Source organism: Pseudonaja textilis, chromosome 3, assembly GCF_049901715.1.
Source record: "Pseudonaja textilis isolate UNSWEBS1 chromosome 3, rPseTex1.2, whole genome shotgun sequence".
NCBI classification, from domain to species: Eukaryota; Metazoa; Chordata; class Lepidosauria; order Squamata; family Elapidae; genus Pseudonaja; species Pseudonaja textilis.
Window position 1 is genome coordinate 58,009,704 of NC_141992.1, and position 19,472 is coordinate 58,029,175.

The 19,472-nt window shown below is 37.6% G+C and overlaps 1 protein-coding gene across 1 annotated transcript; it reads left to right on the forward strand.

Moving 5' to 3' along the window:
• Positions 1–1,160: 1,160 nt before the first annotated feature.
• On the forward strand, positions 1,161–19,245 carry LOC113440579 (cytochrome P450 4B1). Its single transcript, XM_026707034.2, has 12 exons — positions 1,161–2,037; positions 5,952–6,096; positions 7,322–7,366; positions 10,251–10,378; positions 10,722–10,846; positions 12,326–12,477; positions 12,885–12,991; positions 15,039–15,229; positions 15,930–16,063; positions 16,803–16,867; positions 17,379–17,461; positions 18,706–19,245. The coding sequence occupies exons 1-12, from the start codon at positions 1,879–1,881 to the stop codon at positions 18,875–18,877; spliced, it is 1,506 nt and encodes a 501-aa protein (XP_026562819.2). The 5' UTR covers positions 1,161–1,878; the 3' UTR covers positions 18,878–19,245.
• Positions 19,246–19,472: the final 227 nt, after the last annotated feature.

Sequence of the window (19,472 nt, forward strand, 5' to 3'; positions counted from 1 at the left end):
CTGCTGGGATGGCATGCCTTTCTCTGGTATAAGGGAATTAAAACACAGGGGTATTTCAGAAGACATTATATTCGTGAGGCATTGTTTTTGAACTGGGAGAAGATAAAAAGACAATATTACTTAAAAATTCCAACATAAATATGAACTATTGAAGCTTTTTCTTACCCAATAATATATAAAAAGGAACAAACTGTTAGATATGGGGAGATATTGCATATAAAGAAAATCTGTATAAGATGTTTTACAGGTGGCACTTGCCCCTGATGAGACTTGCAAGAATGTTTAAGAATAAATTGGATAAATGCTGGAAATGTCATCAGATACCTGGTTAATATTACCATATGTGGTGGGCATGTTTGGATGCAAAGAAATATTGGACTAAAATCCACACATGGTTGGAAAAATGATAAAACAACATATAGACTTTAAACATATAGATCTTTTTATTGGGAGTCATACTGGATATATACAATAAAGAACTGAAATATTTGATTGTAAATGTTTTAACAGTGGCTAGAATTGTATTTGCGAAGAACTGGAAAAATGACAAAATACCTATGCAGGAGGAAGTTATCAAAAAAAATTATGGACTGTGCTGAAATGAGTAAACTGACATTTGAAATTAGAGAACAAGAAGACAAGCAATTTTATATGATATGGGATTTATTTTACCAATGGTTGGATAAAAAGGCATGGTAATAGACTAGATAATTTTGTGATAGAAATTTAATAGACTGATATAAAACATAACATAGATATATATAACCACTGGTTGAAAGTATAACACAAATTTTAAGATAAAACTTTGGACAGCTCGTATAAAACAATGGAATAAATAGATGGATGATTAATAACTGATCATAGATGATTAATAACTGATAAATATATAACCATATGTTAGTTCGACAATGTGAAGACTGATATAAATTGTGAGTAAATGACTACAAAAGGATAGCACAAAAGCTATGTAACCAACTGACACACTGTATGTATATAAAATGGAAGATGGTTTTATGTTTTTATGTTTTTTGTATGTGTATGTTTGTTTTAAAAAATATTTTTTTAAAAAATCTCAAGTTCAAAACAGTTTTCCCACTGGTAGTTGTGATCATATATAAATTCGCAAAGGAAACTATTAACTATTGTTTGATAACTTCCACCCTAACCCATTGGCTGGGAGATGGGATGGAAGCATGAAACAGTGAAACAAGTGTATATTATCGATTGGTACGTGAAACTGGCTGGCAGGCAAAATAAAAAAAAAAGGATTTTTAAAAAAGGAGCAAGAGCCCTTGCTTCATCGTGATGATTAATACATATTAACGAACAGTACTTCGAAGTACCGTCTTAGGGACTTCGGTCTTTGAGTCATAGTCCTGAAAGATCAACCTGGGTGGGAGAAAGGGTGAAGGCGTAAACAACTCTACCGTATCCAGCCACATTAATAATTCACCGCTTCGAATAATTCGCTTTGAAGATGGACTGAATATGATGTTAATTCTTCCTGAGGCTTCACCTCTCCTCCAGTTGCTATTGCAAAAACATCCCTCTGCACGGAAGACGAGCCCCGAGCTTTTCTTACGTAAGCCGGTTAAGAGTGCGTGCATTGCTCCGCCGACCCCACAGACTTCCGCGGAAGCAGCGCCCATTGCAGCTCCACTGACTCCCGAAGAAGCAGCGCTTGCAGCCTCGAAAGCGTCGCCATGCCTTTTCTCTCCCTTTGACAACTCTTCACCGAGATCGTAAAGAATTCCGCGCGAGCATCGCTCCTCGTAGCTTTCTCTCCCTGAGGGGAAAAAAGCCATTTTGTCACCCGGACGGGCTGCCGTCCAAACCTCTCCTCCCTTTCCCGAGCCCGCGTTACCCCTTTACTTTGCGATGGATCTTTCGCGGATCTGGCATCTGGTTGCCGTGTTTTGCTTGACCTACGTGCTGGTCAAAATCATCCAGTTGCATCTCCGAAGACGGGCACTGCTGAAAACTTTGAACAGTTTTGCTGGTCCCCCTGCCCATTGGCTTTACGGTCATATACTTGAGGTAAGGCTGGGAGAGTTTGTTCCCTTTAAAATGAGGGGGGGAGGAGAGGGAGAGGAGGGGAGAGAGAGGGGGGGGTGAAAATTTGTAGTACTTCCATCTTATGTCACATTGTAAGTGGGTCCTCAACTTACAACAGTTTACTTAGTGATCATTCAAAGTTGCAATGACGCTGAAAAAAGTGACTTACGACTGTTTTTCACACTTTGTTGCAGCATCCCCATGGTGACGTGTTCAAAGTTCAGACACTTGGCAACTGACTCATATTTATGACGGTTGCAGTGTCCTGGGGTTACCTGATCACCTTTCATGCCCTTCTCACAAGCAAAGTCAATAGTCAAAAGTCAACGGGTAAACCAGAATCACTGAATAACAAGGTTATTTATTAATTTAAGAACTGCAGTGATTCACTTAACTGTGGCAAGAAAGCTTGTAAAATGTGGCAAATTCACTTAATGTATGTTTCACTTAGAACAGAAATGTTGGGCTCAGTTATGGATGTAGGTCAAGGATTTCCTGCATAAGCAGGAGCATGTCAGAGTTTCTTGGAGACCCATGGATGTTTTAGGGGCTAAAATTTAGTTATTATAAATCTGATATTGTTCATATTGTCTTACAAGAACATGATTTATTAAACATTTGTGCTGTTTCCTCCTCGTGGTCATTGAGGGCATGTGTTTTACAGCACTTAAATTAATGAGAAAGGCAATTGGAAAAGAAAGGTTGGCTATTGCTTAGAGCTAACACAAAAGTTGGGTAAAAATTGTGCAAAGATAAAGCTCACACAGCATACAATTAACCCACAGTCATGGCCCTGAGCAGGTCATAGAAGGCAGTGCCCAAGTGTCAGAGCATTCCCACAGCACTCTTGATGTCCCAGTTGAAGGTCAGCAGTTCTTGAGCAGGCATCCCCAGTCTTGTCTCCAAGATGCCTGTAGATTGTTGTTGTAAGGAAATTATATGTAGGGAATAGAAGGAAAACCCTACCTGTAAACCAGGACAACAAAAGACATCTACAGGTAGCCTCAGTAAGGAGTTGGGGTGAGATGGAGGTGGTATCTTGAGGTCATGTCCTTAAATATAGTTAGTAAGCCATCTTCATGGTGGGGAAGGCAGGAATTAAGTCCTTTCTCATTATCTAGGGCCACATGGATTAATGGCATATTAATTAAGAATTCAAGAGAGGGGGGTGTAGCAAATGGGAAGTGTTCTATATTGTTAATGATGTTTTCCTTCTTGTTCATCCATTTGAACACCCATAATCCATTTAATATAATTTTTGGTCCATGTTACTTGCGCAGTTGCACAATATGCAGCCACAGTTATGTTGCCGTTGACAGAATTTTGAGTTGGTATCAGAGGTGGTATTCAGCAGGTTTTAACCAGTTCTGGAGAACCGGTAGCAGAAATTTTGAGTAGTTCAGAGAACTGGCAAATACCACCTCTGACTGGACATTTTATGGTACCTTTCCCCTGCCACGCCCATAGAACCAGTAGTAAAAAAAAATTGAATCCCACCACTGGTTGGTATCATAAAAATCAGTTTTGAATCATAATACTCCCTGAATGACATTGTGTCAGTTAATAGCTACCTAACATCTTTCCTACATTTTGCAATCAAGAAATGAAGAAAATTCATTTGTGTGGTCACTAAGAGTTGATACCAGCTTTGTGGCATATAATCAATCAAAACCTTAAATTATAATTCATATGAGAAATATTCATCCAGTGCACAAAGCCACAATGAAACAAGCCTTATTATCCCAAATGTGCCAACTTTGGCAGAATCAAGAACATCAGCACAGATTTCACTAGAATATCTTAATGGTGTAAATATGGAATCTTGGAAAAAAGTAATTGAAATTCTCAGCCTCGTTTATAGGGAGTTAATTAAGGCAGAGTCTCTTTGAATGATCTCAGAAGACTTCTGTCATATTTCTGTACCCTCCCACGCCACAAGCGCTTTCTCCACTTTTCTTGTCCCAATATACCAATGACTGCATCTCAAACGAGCCATCTGTTAAAATACTGAAGTTTGCAGATGATACAATAGTGATTGGTCTCATTTGAGAAAACGATGAATCAGCATACAGAAGGGAGGTTGTACAACTTGCCTCATGGTGTAACTGGAACAATCTGGAACTGAACACATTCAAAACCATAGAAATGACTTTAGAAGAAACCCTCCCATACTACTACTTCTTACAATACTAGACAATACCATATCAACAGTAGAGACCTTCAAATTTCTAGGTTCTATAATATCACAAGACCTAAAATGACACCTAACATCAAAAATGTCATCAAAAAAGTACAACAAAAAATGTTCTTTCTGTGCCAACGCAGAAAGTTCAAACTGTCGAAGGAGCTGCTGATGCACTTCTACAGAGTAATTATTGAGTCTATCATCTGCACTCTATAACTGTCTGGTTTGGTTCTGCAACCCAACAGGACAGACACATACTTCAGATGATAATTAGGACTGTAGAAAAAAACAATTACTACCAACCTGCCTTTAATCGAGGACCTGTATACTGCACGAGTCAGAAAGAGGGCTGTGAAAATATTTACAGACCCCTCACATCCTGGACATAAACTGTTTCAACTCCTACCCTCAAAATGATGCTATAAAGCACTGCACACCAGAACATCTAGACACAAAGACTGTTTTTCCCTGAACGCTATCACTCTGCTAAACAAATAATTCCCTCAACACTGTCCAACTATTTACAAAGTCTGCACTACTTATCACCCATCCCCTTCCACTTGTGACTGTATGACTACAACTTTATCGCTTATATCCTTATGATTTATATTGACTGTTTCCTAGTATGATTTGATTGCTTATTTGTTCCTATGACTATTATTAAGTGTTGTACCTTATGATTCTTGACTCTTGATGAATGTATCTTCTATTCTATTCTATTCTATTCTGTGCTGTGCTATGCTATGCTATGCTATGCTATGCTATGCTATGCTATGCTATTCTATTCTATTCTTGGGCATGTTTATGCTTGTTTATGTCTGCCCTCGTTTCTTTTCCACCTCTTTACAACTATTTATACAAAATAAATAGCACAGACCAGTTTCCCATCATAGAGTGGATTACAATAAAACCCGTTTTTCTGCTCCTAGTTTTCAAATAAAAATCAAAACAGTTTGCTTATATTCCCCTGTATTCTGTTTGGGACCAGCAAAGCCTGAAGTGCAGGCATGAGAAATTGCTATCACTATATCTGTAATCTGAAACTTACTTCGTTTTTTGATCAGGAGCCAAAGGTGGAGTGCCTCCTCTCTGGCTGCATTCACATATTGCTCTGAACCTTAACGTTATTTACTTTGATTTTGGACTAATCTGATTTGCAGACACAGTTTGTATATTTGTTCATCCAATTGCACAGAGGTCCAGATATTTTCAGAATGCAGCAAGGTTTTCCAAATGTCAGCTTTGTTTCAGATCCTGTATTATGCTGGATTGACATATAGTCATATCTGACATTCTCAGCCAAAAAGTAGCCTACAAGAGCAGAAACTAGGTTTCCAAGATGCACGAGACCCTAAAAGGCTCAGTTGAGGTCCATCTCTTCCAGAAGTTTCAACTGAATGCTAATGTTTAATGTGATTGAAAGAGAAATTATGTAACACAGATCACAATAGTAATATCTGTATTTTGTTCATTTCACATTTCATTAATGAAATTAAATACACGTAATTAATATTTTGTTTTATTCATCTTCAGACACTTTTTGTCCTGGCTCCTTCACCTGCTTTTAGGGGAGGGGCTCCTGATATGCTACTTAAAGGCCAAGGAAAGCCTTTGACTTGAAAAAATAAATTTAAAACACCAGATAGCTCATTAAAATATTTTACCAAATATCACCTTTTCTTGTTTTCTTCTTTATCTTGCACCAATGCAGTTTACACCTATTTCTGAAGTTTACAGAAAAGTAGAGGGATGGATTTATCTGTATCCATTTGCCTTTCCTCTGTGGTTTGGTAGGTTCAATGCATGTTTGAATATCGCACATCCTGATTATGCCAAACCAATACTTGCTCGAACAGGTAAGGGAATGCAAACGTCGTAATTCATTAGCTTTTGTAATTAATACTTCATTGCATATGTCGATTAACCAATTAGTAACAAGGGAAGTATATTACAAAACAAATTTATGACTCTAAGGTTCAGCTTCAACACAGCCTGATTAGCTGCGTTGAAGCTGGATCAGCATCCTAGAATACAGACGATCAGCTGTTTCAGGCTGCAGAGATAGCCATTGCTTATTGCCGCCTCCGTGTGCCCCATTTTCAGCCTCCGCATCCCATTTTGGGCCCGTTCCAGGTGGCAGGGATCAGAATGGCCGAAAATGGGGGCACGGAGGCCAAAAACGGGGCACATCAAGGTGGCGATCCCTGCCTCTGAAACAGCTGGTTGTCGCTATCCATTGGAGTCTGTGCCGGACCTATTTAGTTGCTCTACCAAAGCAGACAGTTCAAAGTACAGATGAGAGACTCAATCATTCCTCTGTAAAACTGTATCAACAGCTCTAGGGGCAGTCTGAACCTCCTAAGTTGACACAGGAAGAGCATTCTTTGTTGTGACTTTTTGATGATGGTTCTAACCTTAGGTGCCCATTTCAAATCCTGGAAAATTATAAAACCCCAAAACTTGAAGGATTCTACTGCTAATCCTGTGCTGTTGAATATAGTAAAAAGTTACTGAGTAATTTGGGAATATGAGTTCCTGTTGTCATAAATTACCAAAGTAATAATAAATAAGTAATAAATTCCCAAAGTTTTATTAGCCACCTAGAATGTACAGAATATTTATAAAAAATAGGGAAACTAATTTATGTGGCAGAAAACTAGGGAGTCCGAGGTTTTCTAAAGTAGAGGGGTAGTTTGTATGGTAGTTGTTTCAGTTGATATTTTACATCACAAGAGAACATAAGCATTATTTGATATTGTCTAAAAAGGGATGGAGTATGTTTTGAGAAACAGTTGTTTTAATCTGAGGAACACCCTGAAAATTATCAAGGGAAGAAGGGGAGTTATTCTGTTATGTCTTAGCATTAGAAATGCAAATAAGGATATCTATATATTATGCCCATATTTTAATGTACATTATAACTTAGGGGTTTCTGTCCATAACCAAAACCACACATTATCTAGTTATTATTTCTTTAGGTTAGCAAATATTTTTCTCTGAAATTTATGTATTTTTCTCTAATAACAGCCTAGTGTAATTAATTAAGCTATAGAATTTTACTCCTTTTTCCTCTTCTTTTAGAACCAAAAGATAATTTTTCTTATCGGAACATAATCCCATGGATTGGTATGTATATTCCAGTTCTCCATGATGAAGAACAATTGATCAGTTAAAATTGCTTATAATTTTATTCTAAAGACTTCCCCTTAGGAGCTCTAAATTGTCAAACTTTTGTCATAGCTATTTCATAACTAAAAAAAGACAATCTTTACGTTTATTTTGTTTGCTTATTTTAAATTCTGCTTGCTTCCACTTCTCTGGAAATGTGTATTGATTATATACAATAATCAAACAGACAAAATATATTATGATAGAGAGTTGAGTCTACTTAATATGCTTTCTCAAAATATACATGCAACGTATTAAGAATTCTCCAATAATAAAATTCCAGATAGGTTGTATAAGTATGTATTTCAGTATTACTATTGTATTATTGTCCTATCCCCAGGGGGTGGGATTCTACGGGTTCGCACCTATTCGCTAGAACCAGTTGTTAACATTCTAAGCAGTTTGGAGAACCGGTTGTTAGAAAAAACTACTGGCCTAATCCTGTAAGGAAGGCAGGAAGGAAACATTCTGGTGTTGTTGCTTATAGAAACTGCATCTCTGTTAACCCTTACTACATTCTTGGCAGGACTAGACTTCCTTTCTTAGGAATCTCTCTGGAGTTTTTTCCCCCTCCTTTGCTGGTACTTTGCTTGTGTGGAGTGACCATTCAAAGTTATAATGGCACTGAAAAACGTGACTTATGACCATTTTTCACACTTATGACTGTTGCAGCATCCCACAGTCATGAGAGGCCAGGCAAGGAGATGCGTGCCTTGATATGAATGATATTGAGTTGGCCACACCCAGACAATAACATGACCACCAAGCCATGCCCACCACCTAAGCCACGCCCAGAGAACTGGTTGTTAAAAATTTGAATCTCATCCCTGCCTATCCCCATGATTTACAAAGGAGTTGAATAGGGTCAAGAGATGTTTAGAGAGTTATTAGAAGTACAGGTGTAAGTAAATAAATATATAATTTACATTAGAAATTGAGATTCTCATAGAAGCCTTGATTTTAGCAAAACTTTCATTTGTGAGTAAAACAAACCCTCTGCTTTGGTAGTTTTTTTCCAATTGATTTTTAAGGGCAATGTATTGACTTGCAGTGCCATCTAAATGAAGTCAAAAATCACCAGGTTGTTGGACAGAGAATTGCATACGTATTCAGAAAGGGCAATGTTTTCACTGCAATTCTTCAGTCTGCCTATTGTGCCAGTTCAGACACATACATCCTTGCAGGTGCCACAGATTGGCTGACTGAGACTAAGGCCTTCAGATTCATTTATCCTGCTAACTTGTGCGTAACACATTTGTCTACTGACTGCTGAAATCCTGGAATTAAAATTGATAAAAGTATCAGGGTTTTTTGGGAAAGCATAAAAAGCATCCCATGTAGTGTTGAAGGAGGAGAAATCTTCACAGGTCAGTGTCTTGCCAATACTGCTGTGCCACCCCCTGCCATCTGGTCCCGGGGTTAGGGGTCTCCTAGCATAAAGAGATATTGATCATGGGAGGAATATCCAATGGTTTGGTTCTTAATCCCTTTTTTACCTGCCTACTCTTCTTCTTACCAATCAGTATATTTAATGCTCATCAAAGGACCTCCGTGAAGCTGATGATAATGATTTTTAAGTACTGTCCCAAAGGTGTTTTTTCCAAAAGGCAAAGAAGCTGAAAGTGAAGAAGTTTCTTGGATGAGAAATGAAATGTTTTCAAAGAAAAAAAATCCAGGAAACTTCAGTTGCCTTCTGGAAACGTCGCCTGTCAGATTGAGAAGCTCAATTGAGATTTTAAGTATTGGTATTTTTTCCATAAGAACTTTGCCTTTCATGATCCTCAATCTCTCTTTAGGAATCAGTCTCCAAAGACAACATGGAGGAAAGATACCTCAACACAGCTGTGTGGATGAATCATTAGGGCACAATTTTGCATTTCAAGTCCTAATTATTATTGCTGTACAATATATCTGATGCAATGCAATGAAAGTAGACAAGCATGTATAATAATCATTCTATATAATGTATACATTAGGAGGAGACAAATTGGTCATCTAGTCCAACTGTCTGCTAGAACCCATTAAACCATTCCTGGTTAGAACCCATGATTAAACCATCCCTGACAAATGTCTACCCATCACTTCTTTGAAAACATCCCATAAAGAAACAGGCAAAGGAGAAAACATTTCTAAATTTGAAGAAAATGCTTATCAAGAATGTTCAGGTTAACCAATCAGCTACCAAATAAGTGAGAAATGTAAACATGGACACAGAAAGGGACACAGAATAAAAACTTTGATCCCCACAGTACATAATGTATCTCGGTTTATGGTTATTGTTGTAGATTGAGCAATGAGAGGCTAGACCAGGGCATGGATGCAACAAGACTTTATTAAAGAAATAAAGGACTGAACGTGTTAGCCTTGCCTGGAGCAGGCTCACAGCGAACAGCGGCTGACCGAACCCTGCAGCTGGCTTTTATAGCCGGCTGTCGAGGGAAGCCAGCCAATGAGGGGCAGCAAACGCCCCCACAGCATGAACGGACCTGGGTGGGGACTTTGGCAAGTTCCAGGGACATAACAGTTATAATAATTGTTCTTACTACAGACTCAGTTGTAATGAAGTTTGAAATCTCAGTTTTCTCTCATTTCTTTGAATGTACATCAGGTGCATAAAGCACCACTTACTTGGTTCAAAATTAATGAAATACAATAGTTATGGAAATGAAGTTTCATTGCTGCTGTAAACCAGAGGAAGCTTTCTAAATGTAACAATATTTTACTTTTTATTAGTTTTTTTCCCATCCTGCCTTTATTATAAGTAACACAAGGTACCGAACGTATATAACACTCCTTCCTCCTCCTGTTTTCCTATTTGATGTGAAGTGTCTATTTTCTTTAGGGGAAGGTTTATTGGTCCTGCATGGACCCAAATGGGCACAACATCGAAAATTGCTAACTCCAGGTTTCCACTTTAATGTATTAAAGCCATATGTGTCCCTGATTGCAGATTCTACGAAACTGATGTTGGTAAGTGTTAATAATTGATTTATTTAAAGTTTTTCCCTGACTGGTTTACTGGCAGCTGAAATGGTGTGTGCATATGTGTATATTTGGCTGCAGAATTCTGGGGTTGAAGTCTCCCATCTTAAAGTTGCCAAGGTTGAGAAGCATTGCATTAGAGAATCAGAAATGAAAAGTAATGAATGTCCCAGAAAAATAATTACTTGAGACAATTGAGATGTCATTTTCCTATATATTAGAATAGAAACATTTATATAGTATACTATATAATAATTGAGTTTTTCTTGCTTTAAGGGGTCCATCACAACAACATAACAGAAATATTTCATTTTCCTTCTGTTAATTTTAGAATAAATGGGAACAACTTATCATGCAGGAGAAATCAGTGGAACTCTTTGAACATGTGAGCTTGATGACACTTGATAGCATCATGAAATGTGCCTTTGGTTATAACAGCAACTGTCAAATGTACAGGTTGGTATTGCTTTTCTTTTAACTTTGGGTAAAACTTGAGTAACTTTTTGTTATTAACATATTCAGTAATGACTTAATGGGATCCAAGTGATCCCATTATAAAACATAGCATCCTTGTATTATGTCACTACTTACCCTCCCACATATATAGAATCACAATTTACCCATTTCATAATTGTCCTCTTTATTTAATATGCATCAGTTGCTCTTCTTTTGGAGTCAAATAAAAATTGCAGTTAAGTCCCCTGATGAAGCACTCCAAACGTGGAAGCAGCAGCTCCAAACGCAGCGGCAGCTCCAAATGCAGAAGCGGCAGCTCCAAACGGCAGCGGTGCTCCAAACAGCAGTGGTGCTCCAAACGTGGAAGTGGCAGCTCCAAACGCAGCGGCGGCATGGGCAGAAGGGAAATCAACAGCGGCGGGCGCTGAAGGTCTTGGGTCTGCCGCAAAGGTGCTTGGCAGGAGTAGGGAGCTCTCTGCGCTCTGCCATGATCGCCCATTAGGAGCAGCTGGTGGCGAGGAATTGCTGCCCGCGGGGCGCTCCTAACGGCAAGTCCCCCCACCCTTCCCCCCATTTTGCATGTTTTAAAATAGGCCTAAATTTGGGGGGAGGGGCTTAATTTCATTTTATGCCTAGAAAACATGCTGGGTCTTCCTATTGGGGGAGGTCGTATTGTTGGAGAAACACAATAGATGTACCTTATGTTATCTATTATACATTACAGCATTATTATCAGTGGTGTGCTGTATCCCACATGTATTGGCTCATGAGAACTAATTGTTAAATTTCTGGAATTTTGTGACATAGTTGAGACACAGCAGCACAGCGTTTAGTAGAATATTCAGTGGCTAGTTGCAAGATGGCAGCAACAGAACTGGTTGTTAAATATTTACCGCTGACTATTGTCCAGAAAGCTGAATGAAAGCTTTAATGACAAAATAAATGCAATGGTTTATGATGTAATTTTATGTAAAATCAGAAGTAAGCTTCACTGAGTGGTTTCAATACATGCAGGCCTCGACTTACAACAGTTCATTTAGTGACCATTTGAAATTACAATGGCACTGAAAAAAGTCACTAATGACCATTTTCACACTTAAGTTCATTGCAGCTTCCCCACTGTCATGTGATCAAAATTCAGAGCTTGGGAATTGGGTCCTATTTATGACAGTTGCATGGGATCATGGGATCACCTTTTGCGACTTTCTGACAAGCAAAGACAATGGGGAAGCCAGATTCACTTAACAAACTTGTTGCTAACTTAATACCTGCAGTGATTCACTTAACAACTGTGGCAAGAAATGTCATAAAATGGGGCAAAATTCACTTAACAAATGTCTTGCTTTGCAACATAAATTTTGGGTTCCATTTGGTCATAAGTCAAGGACTATCTGTACTATTGTTTGAACACTATACAGTACTGAAGTATTCATAATTAAAATCTTGAATTAATCCTTTGATTTTCCTGTTGTCCTTTAGGGAATATTCTTATGTTCAAGCTGTCTTTGAGCTTTGCTTCTTGGTACATAGCAGGTTGCACCACATTGCAGGTTACAGCGATCTTCTGTATTGGTTCAGTCCCCAAGGATTTCGGTTTCGGAAAGCCTGCCAAGTTGCTCACCTTCATACAGGTATTTTTCGCCCCAATGCTTTGGTTTTGGTTTGGACCCAAAGGAAGGTAAAAATAAAAATAAAATGAACCAAAAAACAAGCAAATCTTAAACAACTGTTTAAGAAGAAATCATGCAGAATAGGATTTTTGTTCAATCCATCATCTTAAGTGCTTCTGTGTAATTTATATTTCATTAGTATGTTGCCATTTCAGTCTGTGCATTTTTTAAAAAAAATTTGCAATGTCCTTCAGGGAAGACTAGGGAAATTACACAATTGGTGTGCTATTAGAACAAGAAAAATGACTGACTAAAAAAAGTTAACATAGCATACAGTTTTACATTTTCTTACAGTGTAAGGAGTTGCCATGAACAAAGCTTAAAAATTGGAATTGGTGAGCTATTAACACCAAATGTTTCCAATACAGAGAAAGTAATCAAGGAAAGAAAAGAATCTTTGAAGGCTGAAGAAGAACTTCAAAAGTTCCAGGCAAAGAGACACTTGGATTTTCTTGACATTCTTCTCTTTGCCAAAGTAAGTATAACAATGAGGAAAACATTGGTTAGTTAATTATACTAGTTCTGATTATGATTTCTAAGTGATTTTACTGCCAGTAGCTATGAAGTTTCGAAACTCTCAAAGATAAGTGACATGGATAATAGAATTATAGATATTTTCCTATTGTTCCACCTGCATATTATAACCAAAATTTTTAGCACAATTTATATTCTTTCACTTGTTCTTCTTCCATTTCAAATTTCAACAGAAGTTAATACATCATAGCAATACACAAGTGGTGGGATTCAATTTCTTTTACTACCAGTTCTCTGGGTGTGGCTTGGTAGGCATGGCAGGGGAAGGATACTCTAAAATCTCCATGCAGAGGTGGTATTTGCTGGTTCTCCAAATTACTCAAAATTTCCACTACTGGTTCTCCAGAACTGGTCAGAATCTGCTGAATCCACCTCTGCAATACATGCACCTCTTTTATGTATAACTTCATTTTAAACTTTGTTTTACCTTTTATTTTTTAAATCCACCAATTGCCTTCACTCTTTAATAGTAAAGAAAAAAAAATTGCCATAAAGGTGCAGTTTATCAATTTTAATTCCAATTTATTCAGAAGCACTTTCCTACAAAAAAACTTCCACTTTATTGTCTTGAAACTTTCTTATATTTGCTTAAGTTTTTTTATTTGAAATTTGTATTAATGCTTATCAGAATACAAAGAAATGGAAATAATGGAAAACTAATGAATGAAAAAGGGAAAAGAAAATAAGTTGACCTTTGTTATGTTATGTACAGAATAACCCTTGCGTAACAAGGATATGCACATGGAAACGTTTATGAGAATAGTTATGAATAATTATTCAGCCACACACAGCTACACTGAATTGAGTTAGAGTTTACTTTAAGAAATAGCACAGTCCAATAAACAGTCCAGGTCATATACATTTAACAGTCCAAAAATATCTAATTACAAAGTCTTCTTACCGGTTGCCTTTGTCATTTACAGCAAACAAAAATATCAAAGTATAAGCATAGTTTAGATAGCAACAGAATGTCAGAGATACAGAATGTCAGAGAGAGAGAGCATGTCAGAGAGAATAAGCTATGATCTCTAGCTCCCTCTTATGGCAATTCACAATACAATCAACCAATTGGAACATAGTACAAATCAATACAGTAACTTTGTCTTAAAGCTACAAACATACATAGCTGGTTTATATATTGCAAATCCAGCAACCTTTGATTCCTAACAACTTTTGATTCTCTTTAGCACAGTAGAAGATGATCACGCTACTGCCTCAACTTTTTACTTTTACACAATAATATATACTACTAGCCATTTCTACGAAAACAAACCTATACAATCAGAAAAACAAAACAAAAAGAAAGTTTCATTTTTTTCCGCCAGGAGCACAGAATCCAGAAACAATTTCCAAATGGAAATAAAATTAAATATATTCTTTTCTTTGAGTGAAACAATCAATTAAACTATCTCTACTTTTTTTCCCGTTCTTTGCTGTAAGACATAATATATATTTCTGTTTATACCTATTAATCTTTATAAAGTATCATTTCATTTATATTTTAGAACATAATTGATTTATAATATGAATGAAAATTGTTTGTAGATAATTTTCAAATATGTCTCTTAAAATGTGTTCGACTTCAGCTATCTTCTTAGCTCCTCCAGTGGTCAAATAATTGTTTCCCTAGCCAATCAGAATTCATAAAAATCAGGGAATTTTACCCACAACAAAGCATTCCTGCAATCTACACAAGAGGAACAGCTGTCCAAAGTGCAAGTAGGTTATCTCATGTTCTCTCCTTTATCTGGAAAGACAGCACTGGCCTGAATTTGCCATGTAGCTACTAATCTCTACTGCAATACCATGCATGTTTCATCAGGGGCACCTAGTTTGCCATAGAATCTTAGCTGGAAGACTGAATCACAAAATACTCTTAAGCCAAAAATGAAACAAAATATATTTATTACTTAGAGTCTTGTATGAACCTGGTGAAAAAAATGAAGTCTTTGATAAAATCTTATCACTAGAAGTTTCTCAATCTTTAGGATGAAAATGGCATTGGATTATCTGATGAAGAGATACGTGCTGAAGTGGACACTTTCATGTTTGAAGGTCATGACACTACAGCTAGCGGGATCTCTTGGCTGCTGTATTGTCTTGCACAAAATCCAGAGCATCAAGAAAGATGTAGAGAGGAGATCAAATCCATTCTGGGAGATCGTGACACAATTGAATGGTAAGTACTGGTATTTTACCAGTCTCAAGATTTCCTATAGGTATCAGTATTCACTGGATAGATGTGCGTTAGTGAGTGATATTGTAAGTATAGGGCAGTTATAGATGTTAAAACGGTGCCCATTGGTTGCATTTTGTTAAGTCTTGGGTCTACTGCTGTGATTGTGTTTTTATTATTGAGATGGCATAGAACAGGAGGGTCAAACTGGATTTCTTCAAGGGCCAGATCAGCATTGTAGTTCTCTTCCATGGGCTGGCCAGGGGGAAGGGTGGGGAGACTGGATGGATGCCTCCTGCAGCACCCTGCTGGCCAAAATGGGGCATGGGGAACTGCGTGCAGCCCATCTGCACCTGTTTTGGCCAGCAGAGTGTTGCAAGAAGCTGTTCAGGCTGAAAATGGGACATGGTGTGTGTGTGCATTGTGCAACCCCTCATACCCCATTTTGGCTGCCAGAGGCACTGTGTGCCGGTTCTTTGCTATTTCCAGGCCAGCCCTGTGGGCAAGATTTAAGTAGCACGTGGGTCAAATACAGCCCACAGGCCTTGAGTTTGACACCCCTGGCATAGAATCTCAGTGAAATTATCAGTATGTATACACTAGCATGACAACTACCAATACAGAGGGTCTGTAGGATTGGCTTTAAATAACTTATCTGATCCACAATTAATCTATTGATGTACTTTGTTTCAACATATTCCAGGGATGATCTTAATAAGATGACTTACTGCACCTTATGCATTAAAGAGAGTCTCCGCCTTTATGCCCCGGTACCTGGAGTGTCCCGAATATTAACCAAACCTGTTACATTTTTTGATGGGAAAACTTTACCTGAAGGTTCAAATAATTTTATTCCACTCTCTTATCCATAGATCCTTTTTAGCTTCATTGTTGCAACATATGTCATCGTTATACAAATTGTCTCTAAACTATCTTGTTTTTAATTTGGTTGTTTATTATTTAGCTAGGAGTCTCTATTTCAGTTCTATAATACGCAGACTAGCTTACTAACAAAACTTAAAATCAATTAAAACAACATATACACAATTGAGCCTACCTTTCCTTCCATTGCCTAAAGGCCCAATAATTTATCCAGCAAGATTGGGGGGAAATTGGGCAGACTTTAGGACTGATTGAAGTGTCTTTACCTGCTAGGAACTGAATTAGGAATAACAGTCACAGAAGACCTGGCAGAAAATTCATGTTATTTTTGTTGAGAAGAAGCCTTATTAGAAAGATAGTATAGCTGAAGGCACTGAAAGCTACTGAGATATTCAAGTCATTAAATAGAAATTCTGCCTGCCCTTCTACTGGTGTAGGCTATCCAAATGGGTATTCCATTGTATAAATGCTGATATACTACAATCACATTATCTGAAGCTACTGCTTTGGTTCAGAAATGTCATGGAATGTCAAGTTCCTACTATTTGTGTACCTTATTGCAGCCATATTGCAGTCTAAATTTCCACCAATGAATGGACACAAAACCTCCAGCTCAGAGTCCATCAGAGCTTTTATTGCTATCTCATTGCATGCAATCCAACATGATTCCTTTTCCATATTAATTGTTTCACAGGATCCTGGGTTGCGATAAACATTCATCTTATCCACAGGAACCCCAGAATATGGCATAATCCAGAGGTACGGTATTTGGGGTGACATTGCAATTATTTTCTCCAAAAGAGAGCCACATTCCTTGGGTTGACTAGAACAAAGTTGAGAGTTGTCACAGTATCCTTCTAAATGACATTTAAGATTTATACAAACATAAGTCTATAAAAATAATGCAAAAGATTCATTTTGCAAAACACCTAGTATTAACACAATAACTCAAAAATATATTTTTTTTCAGATGAGGGGCAACTGGTTAATGGTAGATTTCATGTTAGGATTCAAAAGGTCCCAGTTTCAGTTTGTAGCATTTCCATATACAGATTGAAAAATCTCCGGCTTGACTGCACTGAACAAGTTGGACTGTTGATCTGGCTCAGTTTAGGAAAGCTTTGTAATGTGTTCAAAGATCAACTAAAGTGATCCTAATTTTCTCTTTTTATGGCACTTGATAGACATGGATGTTCTCTAATAACAACTGAAATGACCAGGATATTTCTTTTGTAACCACCTACTGAAACAACCTCTTTCTTGTTTTTAGGTGTTTGACCCAATGAGATTTTCTCCTGAGAACTTATCCAACCGACATTCTCATGCTTTTATTCCATTCGCTGCTGGGCCAAGGTGAGTTTATATTGTGTAGATATAAGCATATTAACATGATCCAAAATATCTTTGTCCATGTCTTGCCAAAATCGAGCTAAACACAATGAAGCCAAGATCTTGTTCCTTATGAGCAGATGTCTTTTGGTTGGTGAACAAAATCAGCTAGTGCTGAGGTAAGCGCTCCTTCATTAGAATTTTTGTTTCTAAGGACCTGCTTTTGATATTTATTACTAAAGCAGAAAAAGAAAAGTGGGTATAAAAAGGGTATAAAAAACTGAGCATATTTAGAGGCCTTTCTAGATGGTAGCAGTAAGCGTCTTGTCCTTTTTAGATTTATTGTTTTCACTGCCTTTGCTGACAGAAGAAATTGTAGTAGAAAAAGTAATACTCATTGCAGGGTATTCCATTCTCCTTTTTGTTATTGGCAGAATTTCTCAGAATATCAATCCAAAGGTTTCTAGGTCTTTAAAAAATGGGAAAAGTAACCTATAAGTTATATGTAGAAGACCACAGCATCTTGCCAGAAGCATTTTAGAATGTTGCTATCATGCCTAGTACAGGGGTGGGATTCTACCAGTTCGCACCTATTCGCTAGAACCGGTTGTTAACATTCTAAACAGTTCGAAGAACTGGTTGTTAGAAGAAATTACTGACTTAATCCTGTAAGGAAGGCAGGAAGGAAACATTCTGGTGTTGCTTACAGAAACTGCCTCTCCATTAATCCTTATTACATTCTTGGCAGGACTAGACTTCCTGTCTCAGGAACGTCTCTGGAGTTTTTTTTCCTCCTTTGCTGGTACTTTGCTTGTGTGGAGTGACCATTCAAAGTTACAATTGCACTGAAAAAAGTGACTTATGACCATTTTTCACACTTATGACTGTTGCAGCATCCCCACAGTCATGAGAGGCCAGGCGAGGAGATGCGTGCCTCAATGTGAGTGATGTTGAGTTGGCCATGCCCAGCCAATAACATGACCACCAAGCCACGTCCACCCAGTCACATGACCACCAAGCCATGCCCACCAACTAAGCCACACCCACAGAACCGGTTGTTGAAAAATTTGAATCCCATCCCTGGCCTAGTAGTATATTTCAAAGAACACTGTGGGCAAGATAAATTAACAGTCAGAGAATTTGGGGAGTTGAGAGTCCTAGGACAGCTGTAAGATACCAGTTTAGGGTTGTGCCAGTGAAGGTTAGGAATTTGGGAATTAATTTCCAGATAGATGCACCATTGATAACAAGCTTTCTTGTCCTTTTAGAAACTGCATTGGACAACAGTTTGCCATGAATGAGATGAAAGTAGTTCTTGCTATGACTTTGCTTCGATTTGAATTGTCACTTGATTTGTCAAAGCCTCCACCTGTTCCAGTGCCTTTGATTGTCTTGCGTGCTGACAAAGGAATTCATCTTTGCTTGAAGAAACTGGGATGAATCTATAATCAATAGAGGAAATAATTCATGTGGGGAGCAGAGAAGGGCTTCTATAGAATTTTCCCATCCAGCCAGGTGCCCTGTACATGTTTTGAGATTATAATTCTCAGAATACTTTTGTTGCTCTTCAAAAAATATTGAGACTTTAATCATGGTGACTAGGAATTAGAATACTAATACCGCTGGGGACTGCTAATTTACTGAAAGTGAGAAGGAGAATGTAGAAATTATAGAATGATATTTGCAAATAATTACCAGGAAGTGTATTTTCTCCTGATGAAAGGTTGAATGGCCAAGATATCTGGTTTCATCTACTGTCAATTCATTTTTAGATTAACTACAACACTAATAAAAGTTTCACCCAATAATTAATCTCCTGTGCTTTTTTAAATTAGTGTTTGCATGTAGTCATGCATGAATTAATCCCTCTTGCCATTTTTGGTAAATCTCCTTGTCCACAAACAGAAGTGAAATGTCAATAGTGTGGAAATTGGTATTTCTTTCCTATTTTCTTCCTAGTACATTTCTTCTAAATTTTTCTTTATCAGTATCACTTCTTTACTGACCTACATATGTAAAAGAACACATGGATGAT